We start from the raw sequence: 21,449 nt of genomic DNA on the forward strand, positions 1-21,449 counted from the left end.
TATCTTTTCAAAAAGAAATTTGGGAGACTGTAGAAGACAAGTGAGCCTTCAGGTTGCAGACTCTCCATGCTTATGTATAAAAATATATTCTCTCTCCTCCTGCATATATAAAACTCTTCAATTTAGCAAGATTTATTCTAGTGGAAGAAAATAGCAGTCCCTCTTTTTGGAAATCTGTAGTTTTTAAAATTATTAATTAGTACCCATATGAATGTGAGTTCATATGCTTTCACAAAATATATGAACTGTCCAAAAAATAAGCTGATGGACCATATATATGGTTCACATGTAAATACACTTTTATCAGAAGATAAGGATATTAAAATTCATAACCAAATATGTAACCATCATCAAACACTCATCATCAAACACTAGGTATTCCTAGGAAACCACACAAAACTTACTGTCAAAAGTCAATTCTGACTGCACTAAATCCTTAAAAACATTGCCTTCTTCTTGACCAGATATACTTTTTTTCCCTTCCCTCTGTGTCTCTTCAACACCCTGTCCAGCACTACTTAATTCTCACCTTTTCCAGCTTATTTCCTTCTCCACTACTTGAAGTCAGGCCCCATGTGAGACCATGACATAATTACCACACATTCTCCCAAGTACTATGTTTGCTCAGGTAGCTTATGCTATAGATAGTAAAGTACATGGCTAAATTTGGCCTATAATGATTTACTAAGCGCTTGTCACACTAATAAATTATTTTTGTTTTTGAGCAGTGAGTCAGTTCTTAATTAGTCATTACAGGGAGAGGGAGGGCAGTCAGAATTAACCTAAAGCCTCAAATTCAATTATAACGAATGTCTAGAGGTATTTTAAGTCATGCTGTATTTTATAATTATTTGATGAGCTAAAACAAAACAAAAAGGATCCTCAAATAACAACTTTTGGTCAAAGCGGTATCTCTTTTTATTTACAAGAGTTTAGTAATACAGTGAAGGTTAGGTTTTCTCTGAAATGGAGTCTAAAGAGTGAATAATACCATGATTTTTCTAGGATATCATTTTTAAAAGAAAAAACTGCTTTACCTTTGCCCACCAGCTTGACAGCATGAAGTAGGTATTAACATTTTCATCTCCAAATTGCTCAGCCACATAGAGTCCCAGAGATCCATACTTGTCATATATGTTTCTCTTTGACATGTCAGTAAGTATTGTGTGGGCGTTGTTGATTTCTTTAAACTTCTCAGCAGCAGCTGGGTCATCTGGATTCTTGTCTGGATGGTGTTTCAGGGCCAATTTTCTTTTAAAATTAAAAAAAAGTGAGGAAAAGGGTTATTTGACAACAATTGCAGCAACATTTTAGGAGGAAAGCTATTCATTTGTACGTTGTGTTTATAGGCAATTACTGTGAGGTGGTAAATTTCACAAAAATGTTGGTATAACTGAGCAAGTTTTCATCAGATGTTGTTTCTTGTTTCTAATGTGCAGGCACAGTAGGATTGTTTCTGTCCTCACATCCTCAAAGGAATTCTCAAACTGCTGCATAGTTGTGGAGTATGTTTTTGTTGTTGGCAAATATGTGAACTTTATTTTTACCTGGGAGCTGATCAGTGGCCCACTTCAACATGCAGAGGCCTTTAAGAGTTCGTGCAATAGGGTCAGTTTATATCAAAATTCCACTTAGAACTGGAACAAGTTTCTAGAATTAACAAAACTTCATACCACATATTCAAAAAGTTAAACTCAACTGTCAAAAAAAATCTGATTCATATTACCTTGGATAAATAATATGACCCTTTTCACAAATCTCACACAAATCCTTAGTCCCTTTCGTTTTAATGAGCAGCTACTATGACTTCCTTTGTTTTCGAATGTATATTTGACTTCTTTTCAAATAGGTCTTTCCATTTCGAATAATCTGTAGAAATTTACTTGTGTAAAAAGTGCTCTCTTCTCTGTTCCTGAAGGGTATGTGTATGTGTTATGTTACAGTGTGTGAGGGGGAGGGAGATATTTGAGGGTTATTTATTCTTCAGTTATACTCAAGTATAACCCTGTGAAATGAATGTAAGAACTGAGCTGTGATTGTCAGGGGAGTAACTGGTGGCCATTTCCTTCACTTTCCTTTACAGACAGATTTAAATAATGATTAAAACCATGTAAAAAAAGCCTGTAGTAATTTTTCTACTACACACACTCAATGAATTTTATAACTCGGTACTGGAAATCTTGTATGACTTTTTCTCTCTACTGTGGCCATGATAGCTATATATGTAGGAATATACCCTAAGCTTTTGTTTTTGTTTAGATTAAACCATTTCATTTTAATGCAATAATAATGGACCATAAATAGAACAGAAAAGTAAAGTGTACTTTATAAGTCAATCTACATAGTAAACTGGAAGAAAGAAATCTCACCTATTTTAGGAATTAAAGTATTGCTGGTTAGGAAGTAGGTGATTAAGCAGCTCAGCATCGTGCTTAAAAAATAATGTGATTTAAAAATGGGCATAGGGGGACACCAGGGTGGCTCAGTGGGTTAAAGCCTCTGCCTTCAGCTCAGGTCATGATCTCAGGGTCCTGGGATCGAGACCAACATCAGGCTCTCTGCTCAGCAGGGAGCCTGCTTCCCCCCTCTCTGTCTCTGCCTGCCTCTCTGCCTGCTTATGATCTCTCTCTGTCAAATAAATTAAAAAAAAAAAATCTTTAAAAATAAATAAATAAATAATTTTTAAAAAATTAAAAAATGTTATTTTTCCAAGCAAGACATACAGATGGCCAACAGACATGTAAAAAGATGCTTAACATCACTAATCATCAGGGAAATGCAAATCAAACCCACAACGAGATATCATCTCACACCAATCAGAATGGCCAGTATCAGAAGACAAGAAAAAATAAATGTTGGCAAGGATATGGAGAAAAGGAAACCCTGTGCACTGTTGGTGGAATATGAATTCTTGCTGCCTCTATAAAAATCAGTATGGAGCTTTTTCCAAAAACTAAAAATAGAAGTACCATATGATTCAGTAATTCTACTTCTGGGTACTTACCCAAGGAAAACAAAAACACTAATTGGAAAAGATATATGCATCCCTATGTTTACTGCAGCATCATCTACAATAGCCAAGATATGGAAGCCACCTAAGTGTTCATTGATAGATGAATATGGGTATGGATATGGATAATATATGGTGTATATGCATAATGGAACATTACTGAGCCATAAAAAAGAATGAAATCTTGCCATTTGCACATGAATGGACCTGAAGGGTATGAGGCTAAGTGAAATAAGTCAGACAGAGAAAGACAAATACTATATGACTTCACTTATGTGTAGAATATGTAAAACGAAACCAACCAAACCACGAACAAAACCAGAAACAGACTCATAAATACAGAGAACAAACTGGTGGTTGCTAGAGTGGAGAGGGAAAGGAAATGGGCACAAAAGGTATAGGGGATTAAGAGGTACAAACTTTGTTATAAAATAAATGTCATGAGGATGAAAAGTATAGCATATAGAATATAGTCAATAATATTGGCATATTGTTGTATGGTGATGGATGGTAGCTTCACTTACTGTGGTGAGCATTGACTAATAAATACAGTTATTGGAAAAAAAAAAAGTACCAAAGTACTTAAAAGTATAAATCATGGTATAAAATCTATTTCAACTCTTAACTCAGAATAAACAAAAGCAATGATAGTTCACTTTTTAAATTTGTTTAACCAAAACATTTCACGCTTTTTTTCTTTTAGATTTTATTTATTTATTTATTTGACAGACAGAGATCACAAGTAGGCAGAGAGGCAGGCAGAGAGAGAGAGGAGGAAGCAGGCTCCCTGCTAAGTAGAGAGCCCGATACGGGGCTCAATCCCAGGACCCTTGGATCATGACCTGAGCCGAAGGCAGAGGCCTTAACCCACTGAGCCACCCAGGTGCCCCCATTTCACGCTTTTTGAGAAACATTTGTGTTATCTATAAATTCTTATAGATGGGACCACTGGAGATGTTTTTGATGTGCAGAATTCATGATGAAATCATGCCAATAGCATAAGTGCTTAAATTTTGTCATTTTAAAAATCTTTTATAATCTTTGCTATATATCAGCACTATTATAAGCATGTTACAAATATTAATTTGTTAATATTCACAACTCTATGAAATAGGTATTATAATGATCCCATTTTACAGATGAGGAAATTTAGCCACCAGAAAGTTAAGTAACTTGCCCAATATCATACAACTAATAATTAGAACCAGCTTTGAATACAGGCAATCTGACCCTGAACACATGCTCTTAACCATCACCATGCTTCCTGTTTTATATTTTTAAATTAAAAAAGTAAGGCACATAGAATGTTAGTACACCATTTTTAAGGACTTTGGCTTTTGGTCTAGGTGGCATGGGAAGCCATTGGGGTTTTTTGAGAAAAAGAGTGGTATGATCGGTCTTTAGTTTTAGAAGGATTATTAACTGTTGGATAAGACAAAACCCAAAGCAGTGACACTCTTTAGCGAAGTTCATGGTGGTTCTGGTCAGTGTGGTAGTGGAAAATATAATGAGAAGTGGTTGGTTTCTCAATGTATTTTGAGGGCTAGCTGATGGATTGGATGTGGGATATAAAAGAAAGAGAGAAATCAGAGATAGTGCCAGAGTTTGGGGCTGAGCAAACAAAAGTTTGTAGTTACTATTTAATGAGTTGGCAAGAGATTTTGTTTGTTCTTGCAGTAGGGCATGGTTTGCTAAAATTTAGAGTTGTATTTTAGACAACTTCGAGATGCCTATTGGACTTCCAAGTGGACATGGAGGTAAAAGAGATATATGAGTCTGGAGTTTTGGCAAGAATTATTGTGGGAGATATATGTTTGAGAGTTCTCAGTGGTTACATGGTATTTAGAGCCGTGAAACTGGAAAAGACTCCCAAGGGAGTGGGTCCAAGAGAAGTCCAAAAACTGGCCTTTAGGAAAGAAGAACAAGCAGAGGGATTAAAACAGAAAGGCCAAAGATGCAGAAGAAAAAATCTGGAGAATATGGCATCTTGGGATCTAAGTGAACAAAGTATTTCGAGGAAGATAGTGGTCATTTCTGTCAAACACCATTAACATGTCAAATATGATGAGGATGAAAATTGATCACTTGGGTTTAGTGATATAGAAATCTTTAATGACCTTGACACATACACACACACACACACACACACAGACATTGGTATATATGTCTTTATATAAGGAAAAATAAAGCAGAAAAATCAGTAGAAAAGAAAGAAGAACATGGAAGTTTATAACCACAATTAACAGTGCTTATAGCTGCACATTAGGATTATAGATGATTTTTTTTTCTTGTTACAAAAAATATACAGATTACTTTGCACAGTTTTCTTTTGTAAGCATTTCCAAGCTCATTATAAATGTTGTTCTCTTTTAGTAGCTGAATGTTTAGTTCTCTTAAGTGACCTACCACAAAATTAGAAGGGGTGAAAAAGGAAGAAAGAAGTCCTCTAACTTCAATGATACAGTGATCATCATCAAAAAAACATCAAATGGATCCTTTAAACACATTAATTTTAATGGGATGATATTCCTGGAATTCTCATACTGTGCCCTGGGATACAATTGCCACATTTCCCCCTACTAGGCCCAGAAATCATTTCCAGGCCTATCAAATACAAGAGCCATTACTTCTGCCTTGAAAAAAGAAACCCCTGGAAAGTGTCTCTTTGCATAAATTTCCTTGTTTTTAGGTTTCAGTGGTAGACTGATACACACTGCCCGAGACTTAACCAGAGAAGCCTGGCTTCCTGTCATATTTTAAGCTGCTCAGCTCTCTGTCAGCTCACAAGGGCAGATGCACTCAGCCATTTATCACACTCCTCTAACAATAGCTTTGGCAAATTCAGAGGGCTGGACCATCTCCATTTGTAACAAATCCAATTCCTGGTCGTCAGCAGCATTTTGACTCCTCTTGGCAGATACTCTTGGCTCTGAGGAATCCTTGGGAAATATGGCTAGCAGAGGCAGCTGCCAAAATTACACAACTGCTCAGGAAGTAGTTGGTCAAGGACCCATCTTTGGGAATTGCCTATAGAGCAAGGAAGCACGTATGGAATTTAGAGTAAAAGGGAAGTGCCTAGAGTACACTTAAATATAAAATTTACCTAATTCATTTTAAAGATCTTATAATTTCTCATTTTATACTTAAGAGTGACATAATACTCAACCAGATTGTATGCCTTTTGTTCTAAATCTCTCTATAGTTAGTCATCTATTAATCTGGTATGGCTATAACTAATGTTAGAATAATAGCATCAATTCCTCTAACTTCCACTTCAAAATCCAATGACAACTGTCAACTGAAATGCATAGTGAATTCAATGAGTGGCAGATAAGATAAACATGGGATATATAGTTGTAATTACTTAATGCCCCTATTCTGAGGCAGTAGCATAATTCTAATAAGAATTACAGTGTTCTGCCCAGTTTTCTTCCTCTTAACATCTAATCCTCTTAACATCAGATCTACCTACCGCTGTCTACCAGGCTCTAAGTTATCTGAGACCTGATTCTGACCATGTTCCCTCACCTCTAGGCCAGATATACCTCCATGGGGTTGAAATGTCACAGGAAACCTTGGGGATCTAAGCTTCTGGGAACTAAGTCCCATCCTGGCATGGCTGTGTCTATAAGTTGCCTTTCCCTGCTCAATACATTTCAGCTGGTTTCTCCAATGACCACATATTGTTTCCTATTTCAAAATTTCTCCATTATGGGGGTGCCTGGGAAGCTTAGTTGGTTAAGCGTCCTACTCTTGACTTAGGCTCAGGTCACGATCTCAGGGTCGGGAGATGCAGGCCTGTATACCTGCTTAAGATTCTCTCTCTCCCTCTCCCTCTGCCCTTTGCACCCACCCTCCTCTTAAAAAAAAAAATTCTCCATTGTGGTGTGACTTTCTGCTAAGCTCTCTCCGCCACAAAGTTTATTGCCCCTCTTCCAATGTCCCAGAAGAAGCTACCTGCTGCCTAAAAGGAAATAACAGAAAAGGAAGAGTCATTTTTTCCCCCATATCCTAGAGCCCTTAAAACTACCCTTGTGACAGAGTCAGCATCTACTGCAAAGATAGAAAAAAAAAAAAAGGCAAAATCTGAGTTTGAAAAAACTCAGGCTGCAAAAGAAAGCAAAATCTGAGCTGAGACATAGACTATTCATTCTAGAAAAAATTGGCTATCATGGGAAGGAGACTGGTGATAAATAGGAAAATGAACTGCTATAAACCAGAGTTGAAGGTGAAAACAAACTAGATTAGCAACCCCAGGTGATGGCAAGAGTTGCGATAATGGAACTTGATAGTTGTCATAATATTGGAAGTTCAGTGGAACTCCTGTGCCCTCTTGGACTAAGCTAACACCCAAGTGAAAACATAATAAACCAATATAGGAGCCCCAGTGCACATCTCCCTGACATTTGGTATTGGTGGACATTGAGTGTTTGACAGTCTGGTGATACATCACCACCTTTGTGGCTTAATTTGCATTTTCCTAATTACTAATGAGGCTGATCTATACACACATATATATGCCATTTGGATATCATCTATTTAAGTGCATAGTCTTTTGTCTGTTTTTAGTTTGATGTTTAAATTGTAGTATTTTAAAAAATACGTATTATATATGTGAATCTGTTGTTATTTATATGTATTGCATGTACAGTCTCCCTTTCTGGGAACTTGTTAGTTTCTTTCTGGAATCTTTTGATGAACAGAAATTCTTAATTTAGTTGATGAGCTTTTTCATGAATTCAGAAAGATATTATCCTATAAATTCTAAACTCTAAAACCTCTATAGATTTGCCTTTCACATGGAAGTCAGGAATTGATTTGTCACTGATTTTTCAATGTGATAGAATGCAGGTGTCCAGTCTCATCTTTAAAATATCGTTATCCAACTGTCCCGGCACCATTTATTTAAAAAATAAAATCCTTTCCATATATGTCTAGATTGTCCAGCTTCATTGGTCTGCTTGGCTATTTCTGGGCCAATAATAGTTTGGAATATGGTACTTTAAAGTATCTCTTAGTATCTTAAAGAGAAAGTTCTTCTGGGGGGTGTCTGGATAGCTCCGTTGTTTGAGTGTCTAACTCTTGACTTCAGCTAAGGTCATACATAATCTCAGGGTCATGGGATCAAGCCCTGCATTAGGCTCCGTGCACAGCACAGAGTCTGCTTGAGATTCTCTCGCTCCCTTTCCCTCTGCTCCTCCCCAAGCTTGTGCTCTCTTTTTCTCTCTTTCTGAAATAAATAAATAAATAAATAAATAAATAAATATCTTTTAAAAAAGCAAGTTCTTCTCTTTTACTATTCACTAACAGTCAATTGATGTTGAATTTTATCAAATGCTTTTTCAGCATCTATTGAGGAAACACATTTTTTCTCCCTCTCTCTGTCAATGTGATTGATTGGTTTTCTAATGTTAAATGAAGTCTGTGTGCTTGGATAAACTCAACTTGGTCATTATGTATTATTTTTTAATTTATTGCTGGACACAGTTTTCTAGTATGTGTATCTAATTCTATAAATTTTCCTCTAAGTACTACTCATTCCACAAGTTTTAATATGTAATGTTCACTTCTAGATATTTTCTCATTTTAATTGTTTTTTAACACATTATTTGCTATATGTATTCTTTTTTTTAATGATGTCCAATTAGCCAACATATAGCACATCATTAGTTTTTGATGTAGTGTTCAGTGATTAATTAGCTACGTATAACACCCAGTGCTCATCATCCCACATGCCCTTCTTAATGCCCATCACTCAGCTACCCCCATACCCCCACCCCCTCCCTTTTGCAGCCCTCAGTTTGTTTCCTGGAGTCCAGCGTCTCCCATGGTTTATCTCCCTCTCTGATTTCTTCCCATTCAATTTTCCCTACCTTCCCCTGTTGTCCTTTGCTCTATTCCCAATGTTTCACATATGAGTGAAACCATATGATAGTTGTCTTTCTCTGGTTGACTTATTTCACTTAGCATAATCTTCTTCAATTCCATCCACGTAGATCCAAATGACAGGTATTCATCCTTTCTGATGACTGAATAATATTCCACTGTATATATGAACTGCATCTTCTTTATCCATTCCTCTGTTGAAGGGCATCTCCTCTCCTTCCGCAATTTGGCAATTATGGACACTGCTGCTATGAACATTGGGGTGCATGTGCCCCTCTTTTCACTAGTTTTGTACTTTTGGGGTAAATACCTAGTGATGCAATTGCTGGGTTATAGGGTAGCTCTATTTTTAGAGCTTGAGGAACCTCCATACTCTTTTCCAGAGTGGCTGTACCAGTTTGCATTCCCACCAACAGTGTAAGAGGGTCCCCTTTCTCCACATCCTCCCCAACACTTATTTCCTTTCTTGTTAATTTTTGCCATTCTAACTGGTATAAGGTGGTCTCTCATTGTGGTTTTGGTTTGAATTTCCCTGATGGCTAGTGATGTTGAATGCTTTTTCATTTGTCTGTTAGCCATTGGTATGTCTTCTTTGGAGAAGTGTCTATTCATGTCTTCTCCCCATTTCTTGACTGGATTATTTGTTTTTTGGGTGTTGAGTTTGAAAAGTTCTTTATAGATCTTGTATACCAGCCCTGGTATACAGACTCACCCTGGGCAGTAGGGAAAGCGGGGTCACAGAGGAGCCTTCACAACTCCTGCGGCAGCTGCTGCTTCCCTCCCCACTGGCTGTGGTCTTCTGGGAAAGGGACATCGGTCAACCTCTGCTCAGGACGATGGACCCATCCAGTGGTCTCCTACACCTTCCTAATAACAGAGCAGACCCTTGTCTCCTGGGAGTGTGGGGCCGGGACCCACAGGACCACCATCACCTGTGCACCTGCCAGCACTGCAGCATCTCAGACCCTCCCCCTGCTGGGAAGCAGAAGCTGCTCGCCCACCAGAGCCTCAGGCTACCGGAGCAGTCAGGGGGGAGAAGCACTGTAATATCATTTGCAAATACCTTCTCCCATTCCATGGGTTGCCTCTCAGTTTTGTTGACTCTTTCCTTTGCTCGCAAAAGCTTTTTATCTCAACAAAGTCCCAGAAGTTCATTTTGGCTTTTGTTTCCCTTGCCTTTAGAGACAGGTCTTGAAAGAAGTCACTGTGGCCAATGTTGAAGAGGTTACTGCTTGTGTTCTCCTCTAGGATTTTGATGGATTCTTGTCTCACATATAGGTCTTTCATCCATTTTGAGTTTATCTTTGTGTATGCTGTAAGAGAATGGTCCAGTTTCATTCCTCTGTATGTGGCTGCCCAATTTTCCCAACACCGTTTGTTGAAGAGACTGTCTTTTTTCCATTGAATATTCTTTCCTTCTTTGTCGAAGATTAGTTGACCATAGAATTGAGGGTCCATTTGTGGGTTCTGTATTCTGTTCCATTGATCTGATGAATTAGTTTAAATTGTGCCTCCAAATTTTCAAATATATTGGAATTTTCTAGTTATCTTTTAGTTTTTGCTCTCAAGCTTGAGTGTGCTATAGTGAAAAATATTTTTATTTAAATCCTTCAAAATTTGAGAGATGCTTTATGTCTCTATTTATTCAGTTTTTGTAAATGTTTCATGTGAACTTATAAGAATACATAGTATACTTTACAGAATACATTCCATACCTGTTAAATGCTTCCTTCTTGTATAAGAGCATTAGATTTTATTTGATAATTTTTTTGTTCAAATCTTCTAAATCCTTGGGCATTTTACTACTCTATCAAACAAGGTTTGTTAAACCTGCAGTCTGCCACTGTGATTGTAGGTTTACATATTTTTCCTTATAGTTGTCACTTTTTGCTGTATTTTAGGCTGCGGTTTTTGAAGCATACAAATTAAGAACTATTAAACATTCCCAGTGAATTGAACTTTTATCATTTGAAATATTCCTCTTGTATTTTATTTTTTGATCATAGATATTTTAAAATTTATATCTGATAATTCTAATACCTGAGGTTGTCTGTGGTGCTGTGTCTATTGTCTCATTTCTGGTGATTTTTGTTCATATTGTCTTGACTTCTATGCTTATCACTTTGGCCAGATATTGTATTTATTTTTCAGATATTGTATTTTAAAAGTTTAAAGGAGGGGTGCCTGGGTGGCTCAGTCGGTTAAGCATCTTCCTTCAGCTCAGGTCATGATCCCAGGCTTCTGGGATTCAGTCCCACACCTGGGTCCTTGCTCTGTAGGGAGCCTGCTTCTCCCTAAGCCTGCCTTTCTCTCTCTCTCTCTCTCTCTCTCAGGAATAAATAAATAAATTATGAAAATCTTTAAAAAATTAAATTAAAAAATAGGAAGTTCAAAAGAATATGACATATAGGAAGTTGGTGAAAAAGTAAATCCTTAGAGTTCTTATGGTAAGCAGAAATTTTTTTCTCTTTCCTTCTTTTGTATCTATAGGACATGATGAATGTTAGCTAAGCCTATTGCAACAATCATTTCACATTGTATGTAAATCAAATCATCATGCTGTACACCTTAAACTTACATGTGATGTATGCCAATTATTTCCCAATAGAACTGGAAAACAATTTTAAAAGAAATAATTGGACTATGTCCAATTATTGTCTTATACCAGAGAGCAGTTTTATTTCCTACTTTCAGGTATCTGGAGGCATTTATAGAACTGGGGTCATCACAGTCCAGTATTAGGTGCTGAGATTTTTTCAGTCACCCCGATGGCTAAAGTTCAGTTACAATCCATAAAGACTGGTGTTTACTATTATACTATTATCTGTTTCTGTATAATAAGTATGGTGAAATTTAACAGCTTAAAACAACAAACATTTTATTGATTTGCCTGCAATGTAATCAGGCAGACCTTGGTGGGGAGTTTTTCTGTGCTCTGGCTTTGGCTAGGACTGCTCAGCTGGAGCTGGAGGATTTGCTTCCAAGATGGCCTCACTGACCTGCTGTTAAGTTGGTACTGGCTCTGGTTGAGAGCTCCGTGAGGGCTGTTGACTGGGATCTCTTCCCCATGTGGCTTCTCCATGTGACTTGGTAAGGAGCCCCAGTATTTGATAATCTCAGGATAGTTATATTTCTTAAGAGGTGGCTGACTTAAACCAGACTGCAAAAGCAGAAGCTGCTGAGCCTTTTTAGGATTTAAGATACACCATCACTATTCTGCCACATTCTGCTGGTTAAATTAGGTCAGAGAAACAGTCCAGATTCAAGAGGACCATACAAGGACATGAATACCAGGGAATATGGTTTACGGAGGACCACAAAAGTAATAGTGAGCCACAGATGATTTACTTCCATTTTTCCCTGTGTCCTGGGGTATAGCACTGCAGAGTCTAAACAGAATTGTAGGACTCCCATACTTGTCAGGTAGGGTCCCAAATTTTTCTCCTTTCTCTGTAGAGTCCTCCTCAGCCTCTCAGCTGCTCTTCTTCCTTATCGTGACCTAATCAGCAGTAATTCTTTAATCTCAATTGCTTTTTTAAGATGTATATATAAAAATACAATTTTTTTCCAGTTTTTCTAGTTTCTCTCAGTGGAAGGCAGAACCAATCAAAATTACTTTGTCAGTGATAACCAGGAACTCCTGGTTATCTTTTAAGTCTCCATCACCTCCTTGAAGTACAGTCAACCCTTTGAACAATGTCGGGGTAAGGGGTGCCGACCTCACACACAGTCAAAAATCCATGTATAACTTCAATTCCCCCAAGCCTTAACAACTAATAGCCAACTGTTGACAGAAGCCTTACTGATAACATAAACAGTCAATTTTTACTGTATTTTTACAATAAAATAGAGAAAGAAAATGTTGTTAAGAAAATAAAGAGAATATAGATTTACAGTATTGGGCTATAGTTACCTAAAAAAGAAAAATCCACATAGAAGTGAACCACCAGCACAGTTCAAATGCATGTTGTTCAAGGGTCAACTGTGGATGTTAATTGCACAAAAGGCTTTATACCACTGTTATATAAATGGCCCAAAGATTGCCTCTATGTATTGTCTATTTCTTTATGCAAGCCGAGACCCATTAGCTCAAAAGCTGAGCAGAGTGAAACTCAAATTTTTACACATTTAATTTTTTTAAAATACCCCAAAGAAACAGATTATCACCCTTTTAGAGCCTACTCACTTTATATCCTGAAAGACCTCACCCTACGTGTGGGAGCCATTGATAAGATAGAGGCTTATGGTTCTGAGACCCCAAGCTGTCATGGCTCTCTGGAGCTGTCTGACTCAAGAGATTTCCTACTATGCTCCTGAGTGATATCACCCAGACATACAAGCCCCCTTTCCAATGTTCTTGCCCCCCCCTCCTCTCTGAGTTCCCTTATCCCCTCCCCTTCTGAGGGTGGTTCCCAAGCTGTAAGCCTCTGGATGGTCTCACACTGTGAGGGTCTTCCCCTCACAAGCAATCCTGTTTGAGCCACACCCAATAAATCTGGTTGTGTGTTACTGCCTCTCATGGTCATATCGTTTCTCTTGATCAGCCCCCAAATCCCTTGAACCCTTGACAAACACTTGCATGCATTTCTACCCAGTACATTTTCCTTCCCCACAAGAACCTCAATACAGTCTGCGGCTGAAAGAAATCAGGAACAAGAGTGTTAGTGGGGCTCAAGGAAGAGAGCCATGGGGTGAGGATTAGTGCAGATTTCCTGCAAAAAAGACAAAATAGAAAATTCAGGGCGCCATTTAGCTTCAAATTGCAAATAATGATGCCAACACTGCCCTGCCATGTAATTATTTCTGGAACACCTGCTGCCGTAGTATATGATTGAAGTATTCTGCCACCGTGGCACCCAGGCCCTCTGAAGGCCACATTACACAGTCCTATGATTTCCTCACATTTGCAGATGGAATAGAACAGCTCACCCCAGCAATTGTCAGGGTGTTCTCTAGTTCTCTGTGATCCACAGTCACATTCGTGATTCGAGACAGATGGCATGAGATAACAATAGGAACCATAAATGATGATCTGTTTTAGAGAATTGATTCCCCCCAACCATATAAAACCAGATGGAGAGTCAAGTGCTGACCTCTAGTGGCAGTCAAGGCAGTGATACCACTTTATGGCAAATAATCTTGAGTTTTTATCAGACTATATAATGACTTTATGAGGTATTATGCTTGAGTATTTTTTTAACATGAGACTTAAAAATACTTAAGCTTTTGAGAAGTTTAAATGCCAATCGATAACTCTTTGTTTTATATAGTTTTCTGGTTACAGTTATTTTCTAAGGTTAATTTTAAGAACCAGGTTCTATCCTTCCTGATCAGGGGGAATAGACTAGAATATTTGTAAAAACATGGTAGATAAAGTGTCTGATATTAGAAGTATTTCTTTATACCAATTATAAAAGTACTGCTTTAAGGAATAAGGACCTGATATTCTGACACTAGTCTGCCACTGCAAACCTTCAAGCCTTTAGCAGACCACTAATATCTCTGTGTGTTACATTTTATTAAATGTGTTTTTCTTACCAGCCTGTAGCTTGCCCAGAATCTGAGAGCTGCATACAACTTAACATCTCTACATTTGGCTCAGGTTTCCAACAAAAGTTTCTGGACCTATAACCTAGTACTGTGTTTCTTGAGAAAAATTTTGCATTCTTGTTTTTTTTTTTTTTTAAAGCTAGCAATCTTTACTGAACTCTGACATCAAGGGAGAAGACTGAGATGTAGAAGAAATGGCCATACAAACTCTGTCTCCTTCTTCCAACAGCAGCGCCACCATTGGTTCTAGTCAAAGCCCTCAGCAGGCTCTTGCTCTCTGCAAGCCTTCCACCTACTGTCTGACAGCTGGAATGCTGGTGATAGTGAATTGTGTCAAGGCTGCAGACAGTTCTTGGCAATTTCCAGTGGTGGTCCAGGCTGGTAGTTCTTGTAGGTTCCCCAGTGTCTTTATCTTCTAGGTTTCTCAATGCAAAAATATATAGCACAACTCCCTGATACATCTTTGTGTTAAGCACTCACTTTCTTGTTTTCCCTAAACTTGTCTTTTAAACTTACCAGGACCTATTTTTCCAGAATGCCAGCCTCACTGACTTAATTTCCTTAACTACACGGTCTGACCCTTGGGGTCATGCACTTGAGTGCATGACCACTCAAATCAAATGATTCAATTCTATAAATATTTTGGATATCCTGCCATTCCCTCAAAGAAATTAGTCTTCCATTGCTTGTACTCCCATTTCTGGGATGCTCAACATTGCTCCAAAAGATTGCACAACCTTGCAAACTGGGGCCAATAAAGACCTACACTTTTCTGCCTCAGCTGATCTTCTATGCTACTTGCCAATCCTTTTGCTTGGCCTCAATAAATTCCCTCTCAAGTCTCCTGTGGCAGTTATACCAGCTTTTACATCTTCTCTTTGATTCCTCTTCCTCATCCCTCTCAACAAGAAACCTCATTTCCTACTTCAAGAGAAGTAACATTTTTTTTTAAAGTTCATTAGAAGAAAATAATTCTGCATGATTGTGCCATCCTTCCCTCTTTTTTTAATCTGAAGAACCTCTTCTCTTTAGGATTAACCCTGTCAGTGTTTTCTAGGATCTACCTGTTCATCTTTCCAAAACCTGGTCCATCAGTCACCAATCCTACCCATCCCCCAACTCCACGAGCTTCAATAATGTCTTGTTTGTCTTCAGCAAGCAAACATGCCCCATCATTTTTTTTAAAGATTTTATTTATTTATTTGGCAGACAGAGATCACAAGTAGGCAGAGAGGCAGGCAGAGAAAGAGGAGGAAGCAGGCTCCCTGCAGAGCAGAGAGCCCGATGCGGGGCTCGATCCCAGGACCCTGGGATCATGACCTGAGCCGAAGGCAGAGGCTTTTAACCCACTGAGCCACCCAGGCGCCCCCCATCATTTTTTTTTAAAAGGAAAACTATATTTATGTCCTCTCCTGTCCTTCAAATCATTGAATTATCTCCTCTTTCCCTTCTTTGTAATACTTCTTCAAAGCATAGTTTACACAAAAAGTTGCATTCTCAGCATCTACTGACTCTTCAACCCACTGTAATCTGATTTCTAGTTCTCTACTTGCTCCCTATTCCATCATCCTATCCATGTGCTGTTTTTAGCCCTCATTTATTTGACCTTTCTGTAAGTTTTGTTGACCACACCTTCTTTTCCCTTGGTTTCCAGGATGACTTCCTGATTCTTGCCCTATCCTGACTGGGAGGCTAGACAAGGCAGCAGACATATGTGGGTTCCTTGAGGCCAAGATTGGCAGGAGTATTACCCAAAGGGACCAGTGCTCCAAAAGCAAGCTAGTATTCAAACACCAAGTAAAGATAGGGCAGACGAAGAACTGGGAAGCCAGGAGCAGGCGCTCGAGAGTTAAGTGGACATGTCACATACAGGATTTTATTCACTCTCAATAAACCAAAGGAGGGTCACTTCTCATAAAAAAGACCAGAAACAGAGTAGACAATCTGACTGTGTTGCTACAGTCATCCATGTTTATCATTTCTTCTGTGCTCCCCAGTTAAATCAGTAGTTTTCAACATTTGATTCTCAGAATCATCTGTGAATGGGATGTTTTTAAAAACTCATGTGTCAGGCTTCTACTATTAGAGGTTTTAATTCTGTAGGTCTGGGACATCTACATGCTTGCAAAACTCCACAATTGATTTGGCTGTGTACTAAAGTCTGGTTTTGAAGTTCTACTGTTTAACACATCTTTCTTCCTTTCATTTCGTTTCCTTTCCTTTTTTTTTCCTTTTTTCTTTTTCCTTCCTCCTTCCCTTTCTCTCCTTCGTCCCTCCCTCCCTACCTTCCCTCCTTCTTCCTCTCCCCACTTCCTTTCTCTTTCTTCATTCCTTCCTTAATTGTGCTTTAAAAACTCCATAACGTGAGGGGGCACCTGGGTGGCTCAGTGGGTTAAGCCTCTGCCTTCAGCTCAGGTCATGATCTCAGAGGTCCTGGGATCGAGTCCCACATCGGGCTCTCTGCTCCGCAGGGAGCCTGCTTCCTCCTCTCTCTCTCTGCTTGCCTTTCTGCCCACTTGTGATCTCTCTCTGTCAAATAAATAAAATCTTTAAAAAAAAAAAAAAACTCCATAACATGAAATTACCATTTTGAGTACAGATCAGTAGCACTAGCTATTCACCTTGCTGTGCAACAGAGCTCTAGAACTTTTTAACCTTGCAAAGCCAAAGCTGAAACTCTGTCTGTTGAATAACTTCCCGTTTTCTCCTCCCCTCTCCCAAACCCAGGAAACCACAGTTCTTTGTTTCTATGAATTTGACTATTTGGATAGAACTTTTTGGGTTTTTGGTTTTTTTTTTAATGTACTTAATGTATTGCCAATTTCCAAGCTATTTAACACTTTCTTAACAACTTTTTTGGAATGCTATTATTTTTGGATGCTTTTTTTTTCCCATGGTAGTTTAACATATTGTGTAATACTTATGGCAAAGCATTGAGTACACATATCATGTTGTGGCAATTTGATCTTTACTAAAACATGTGAAGCCTGCTCCTTTTGTTTTATATATTTTGACAGAAGTTATTTATTTTGCAACTGAAAGTTTATACCTTTTGATCCTCTTTCATCCATTTTACCCCCACCTTTTGGCTCTGGCAACCACCAATTTGTTCTTTGTATCTATGAGTTTTTTCTTTTATTTTTTTCTTTTAGATTCCACATATAAGTGAGATCATAAGGTATTTGTTTTCCTCTGTGTGACTTATTTCACTTAGGATAATACCCTTGACTTTCTCCATATTGTTGTAAATGATGGGATTTCCTTCTTTTTTATGGCTTGATAATGTTCCATTGTATACATGCCACATTTTCTTTATTCATTCATCCAACAGTGGGCACTTAGGTTGTTTCCATGTCTTAGCTATTGCAAATAATGTTGCGATGAATAGTATCTTTTCCAAATGGTTTCTTCATTTCCTTCAGATAAATACCCAGAAATGGATTTGCTGGATCATATAGTAGTTATAGTAGTTTTATTTTTTGAGGGCCCTCTGTAATGTATTCCATATTGATTATACCAATTTCCATTCCCACCAACAGTGTACAAGGGTTCCCTTTTCTCAATATCATTACCAACACTTATCTTTTAGATCTTTTCTGTCTCTTTGATACTAGCCATTATGACAGGCATGCAGTGACATCTCATTTTGGTTTAAAAATGTTTTATTGAGGTGTATTTGACACACAATACTAGTTTCAGGTGTACAGCATAGTGATTTGACAACTTGGTTATGTTATGCTATGCTCACCACAAGTATAGCTACAATGCTATTACAATACCATGAACTGTTTCCCTATAGTATGCCTTTCATCCTCATGATTTATTCCACAGCTGGAAGCCTCTACTCTCCCCTTCACCCATTTTGCCCAATCTGCCCTCTACCCCCCAGCAACTATCAATTTGTTTTCTGTATTTCTGGGTCTGTTTCTCCTTTTGGTTTTTTGTTTGTTGTTTGGTTTCATTTTTTAGATTCCACATATAAGCAAAATCACAGTATTTGTCTTTCTCTGTTTAACTTATTTCACTAAACATAATATCCTCTAGGTCCATCCATGCTGTTGCAAATGGCAAGATCTTTTTCTTTCTTATGACTGAGTAATATTCCATTATACTATTATATATACATATATACATTATATAATACATGCATATATACCACTATATATATATACATATATATCACATTTTCTTTATCCATTCATCTACTGATGAATACTTAGGTTGCTTCCTTATCTTGCCTATTGCACATAACTGTAATAAATAGAGGTGCATGTCTTTTCAGACGAGATCGGGCGCGTTCAGGGTGGTATGGCCTTAGACAAGGTGCATGTCTTTTCAAATTATTGTTTTCATTTTTTTAAAATAAATACCCAGTCATGGAATTGCTGGATCATATGGTATTTCTATTTTTAATTTCTTGAGGAAACTCCATACTGTTTTCCACATTAGCTACACCAGTTTACATTCCCACCAATAGTGCACAAGGCTTTTCTTTTTTCCATATCCTCACCAATTCTTGCTATTTCTTGTCTTTTGTGTTCTAGCCATTCTGACTGGTGTTAGGTGATATATCATTATGGTTTTGATTTGCTGATGAATAGTGTTGCTGAGTATCTTTTCATTCATGTGTCTGTTGGCCATTTCTATGTCTTCTTTGGAAAAATGTCTGTTTAGGTCCTCTGCCCATTTATTATATCTGATTATTTGGTTTTTTTGGTGTAGTGTAATATAAGTATTTATGTATTTCAGAAATTAACCCCTTATCCAATATGTCATTTGTATCTTCTCCCATTCAGTAGGTTGCCCTTTCATTCTGTTGATGCTTTCCTTCCCCATGCAAAAATGTATTTTGCTATAGTCTCAGTAGTTAATTTTTGCTTTTGCTTCCCATGCCTAAGGAGCCATATGTAGAAAAATGGTGCTAAGGTCCATGTTAAAAAAAGATTACTGTCCATGTTTTCTTTTAGGAGTTTTATGATTTCACATCTTATATTTAAGTCTTTAATTCACTTTGAGTTTATTTTTGTGTATGGCTTGAGAAGTAGTCCAGTTTCATTCTTTTTCATGTAGCTGTCCAGTTTTCCCTCCAGTTTTGCCTCCCTTGTCATAGATTAATTGACCATATAATCACGGGTTTATTTCTGGGCTCTCTATTCTCTTCTCTTGATCTATGTGTATTACTTTTGTGCCAGTACCATACTGTTTTGATTACTACAGCTTTGTAGTGTATCTTGAAATCTGGGACTGTAGTATCTCCAGCTCTGTTCTTTCTCAAAATTGGTTTGGCTATTGGGGGGGGGGGGGGCTTCTGTAGTTCATATAAATTTAGTATTATTTGTTCTAGTTCTATAAAAAGTTCTGTTGGCATTTTGATAGGGATTGCACTCAGTCTGTAGATTGCTTTGGGTAGTATGGACATTTTAACAGTATTAATTCTTCTAGTCCATTAACATGGTATATCATTTTCTTGTTTTTTGTTTTTTAAGTAGGCTCCACACACAGCCCAGAGCCCAACGTGGGGCTTGATCAGGGTCGTGAGATCAGACCCTGAGCGGAAATCAAGAGTTGGACACAACTGAGTGAGCCACCCAGGTGGTCCCCCATGAACATAGTATATCTTTCCATTTGTTTGTGTCATCTTTAATTTTTTTCATCAGTGTTTTATCATTTTTAAAGTACAGGTCTTTCACCTCCTTTGTTAGGTTCATTCCCAGATTTGGATGGGATTTTTTATTCTATTTTAAATGGGATTGTTTTCTTAATTTCTTTCTGCTACTTTGTTATTGGGGTATCAGTGGTTTTGATTTGCATTTTCCCAATGATTAGTGACGAGCATCTTTTCTTATACCTGTTGGCCATCTGTATGTCTTCTTTGGAAAATTGCTTAATCAGATCTTTTGCCCATTTTAAAGTTAGATTATTTGTTTTTTTGCTATTGAGTTTCATGTTTTCTTTATGTATATTTTTGGGTATTAATCCCTTAGTAGATATTTGCAAATACCCACTCTTTCATTAGGTAAGTTGCCTTTTCATTTTGTTGATGGTTTCCTTTGCTCTACAAAAGCTTTCTAGTTAGATGTATCCCACTTGTTTATTTTGCTCTAGTTGCTTGTACTTTTGCTGACAAATCCAGAAAGCATCACCAAGATCCAAGTCTAAGAGTTTACCACCTAAGTTTTCTTCTAGACATTTTATGACTTTAAGTCTTACATTCAAATCTTTAATCCAATTTGAGGTAATTTTTGTATATGGTGTAAGACAGTGGTCAAGTTTCATTCTTTTGCATGTAGCTGTGTAGTTACCCCAGCACCATTCATTGAAGAGACTGTCCATTCTTCGTTGTATATTCTTTCTTTTTTTGTTGTAAGTTACAAATTGGCCATATGTACCTGGATTGATTTTAGAGAGAGAGCATGCATGAACAGTGGGGCAGGGGAGGGTGGCAGAGAGAGGGAGAGAATCTCAAGTAGGCTCCACACCCAGTGCAGAGCCTGAAATGGGACCTGATCTCACAACCCTGAGATCATGACCTGAGCCAAAATCAAGTGTCAGATAGTTAACTGACACCCTTACACCCCTACCCAGATTTATTTCTGAGTTCTCTATTGTGTTCCATGAATCTGTGTTTGTTTCTATGCCAATACTGTACTATTTTAATTATTATAGCTTTGTAATATGGTTTGAAATCAGGAAGCATGATATCACCAACTTTGTTTTCTCTCAGGATTGCTCTGGCTATTCTGTGTCTCTTGTGGTTCCATACAAATTTGAGGATTCTTTGTTCTATTTATGTGAAAATGCTATTAGGATTTTCACAGGTATTGCACTGAACCTGTAGATTGCATTGGAGAGTATGGACATTTTAGTAATATTAAACTTCCAATCTATAAACACAGAATATGTTCCCATTTACTTGCATTTTCTTTAATTACTTTCATAAGTGTCTTACAATTTTCAGTGCATAGGTCTTTTACTTCATTGGTTCAATTTATTCATATTTATT

At 37.7% G+C, this 21,449-nt stretch overlaps 1 protein-coding gene across 1 annotated transcript in view; it reads right to left on the reverse strand.

The window, feature by feature from the left end:
• LOC111155482 (DnaJ heat shock protein family (Hsp40) member C5 beta) overlaps positions 1 to 21,449 on the reverse strand; it is a 59,438-nt gene that overhangs the window by 16,960 nt on the left and 21,029 nt on the right. Inside the window, exon 2 of the mRNA XM_022515647.1 lies at positions 1,038 to 1,251. Coding sequence (XP_022371355.1) covers positions 1,038 to 1,251 — 214 coding nt within the window. The remainder of the gene's footprint in view (positions 1 to 1,037; positions 1,252 to 21,449) is intronic.

The sequence above is a fragment of the Enhydra lutris genome, unplaced genomic scaffold, assembly GCF_002288905.1.
Source record: "Enhydra lutris kenyoni isolate GAN:26980312 unplaced genomic scaffold, ASM228890v2 scaffoldscaffold41, whole genome shotgun sequence".
Classification (NCBI taxonomy): domain Eukaryota; kingdom Metazoa; phylum Chordata; class Mammalia; order Carnivora; family Mustelidae; genus Enhydra; species Enhydra lutris.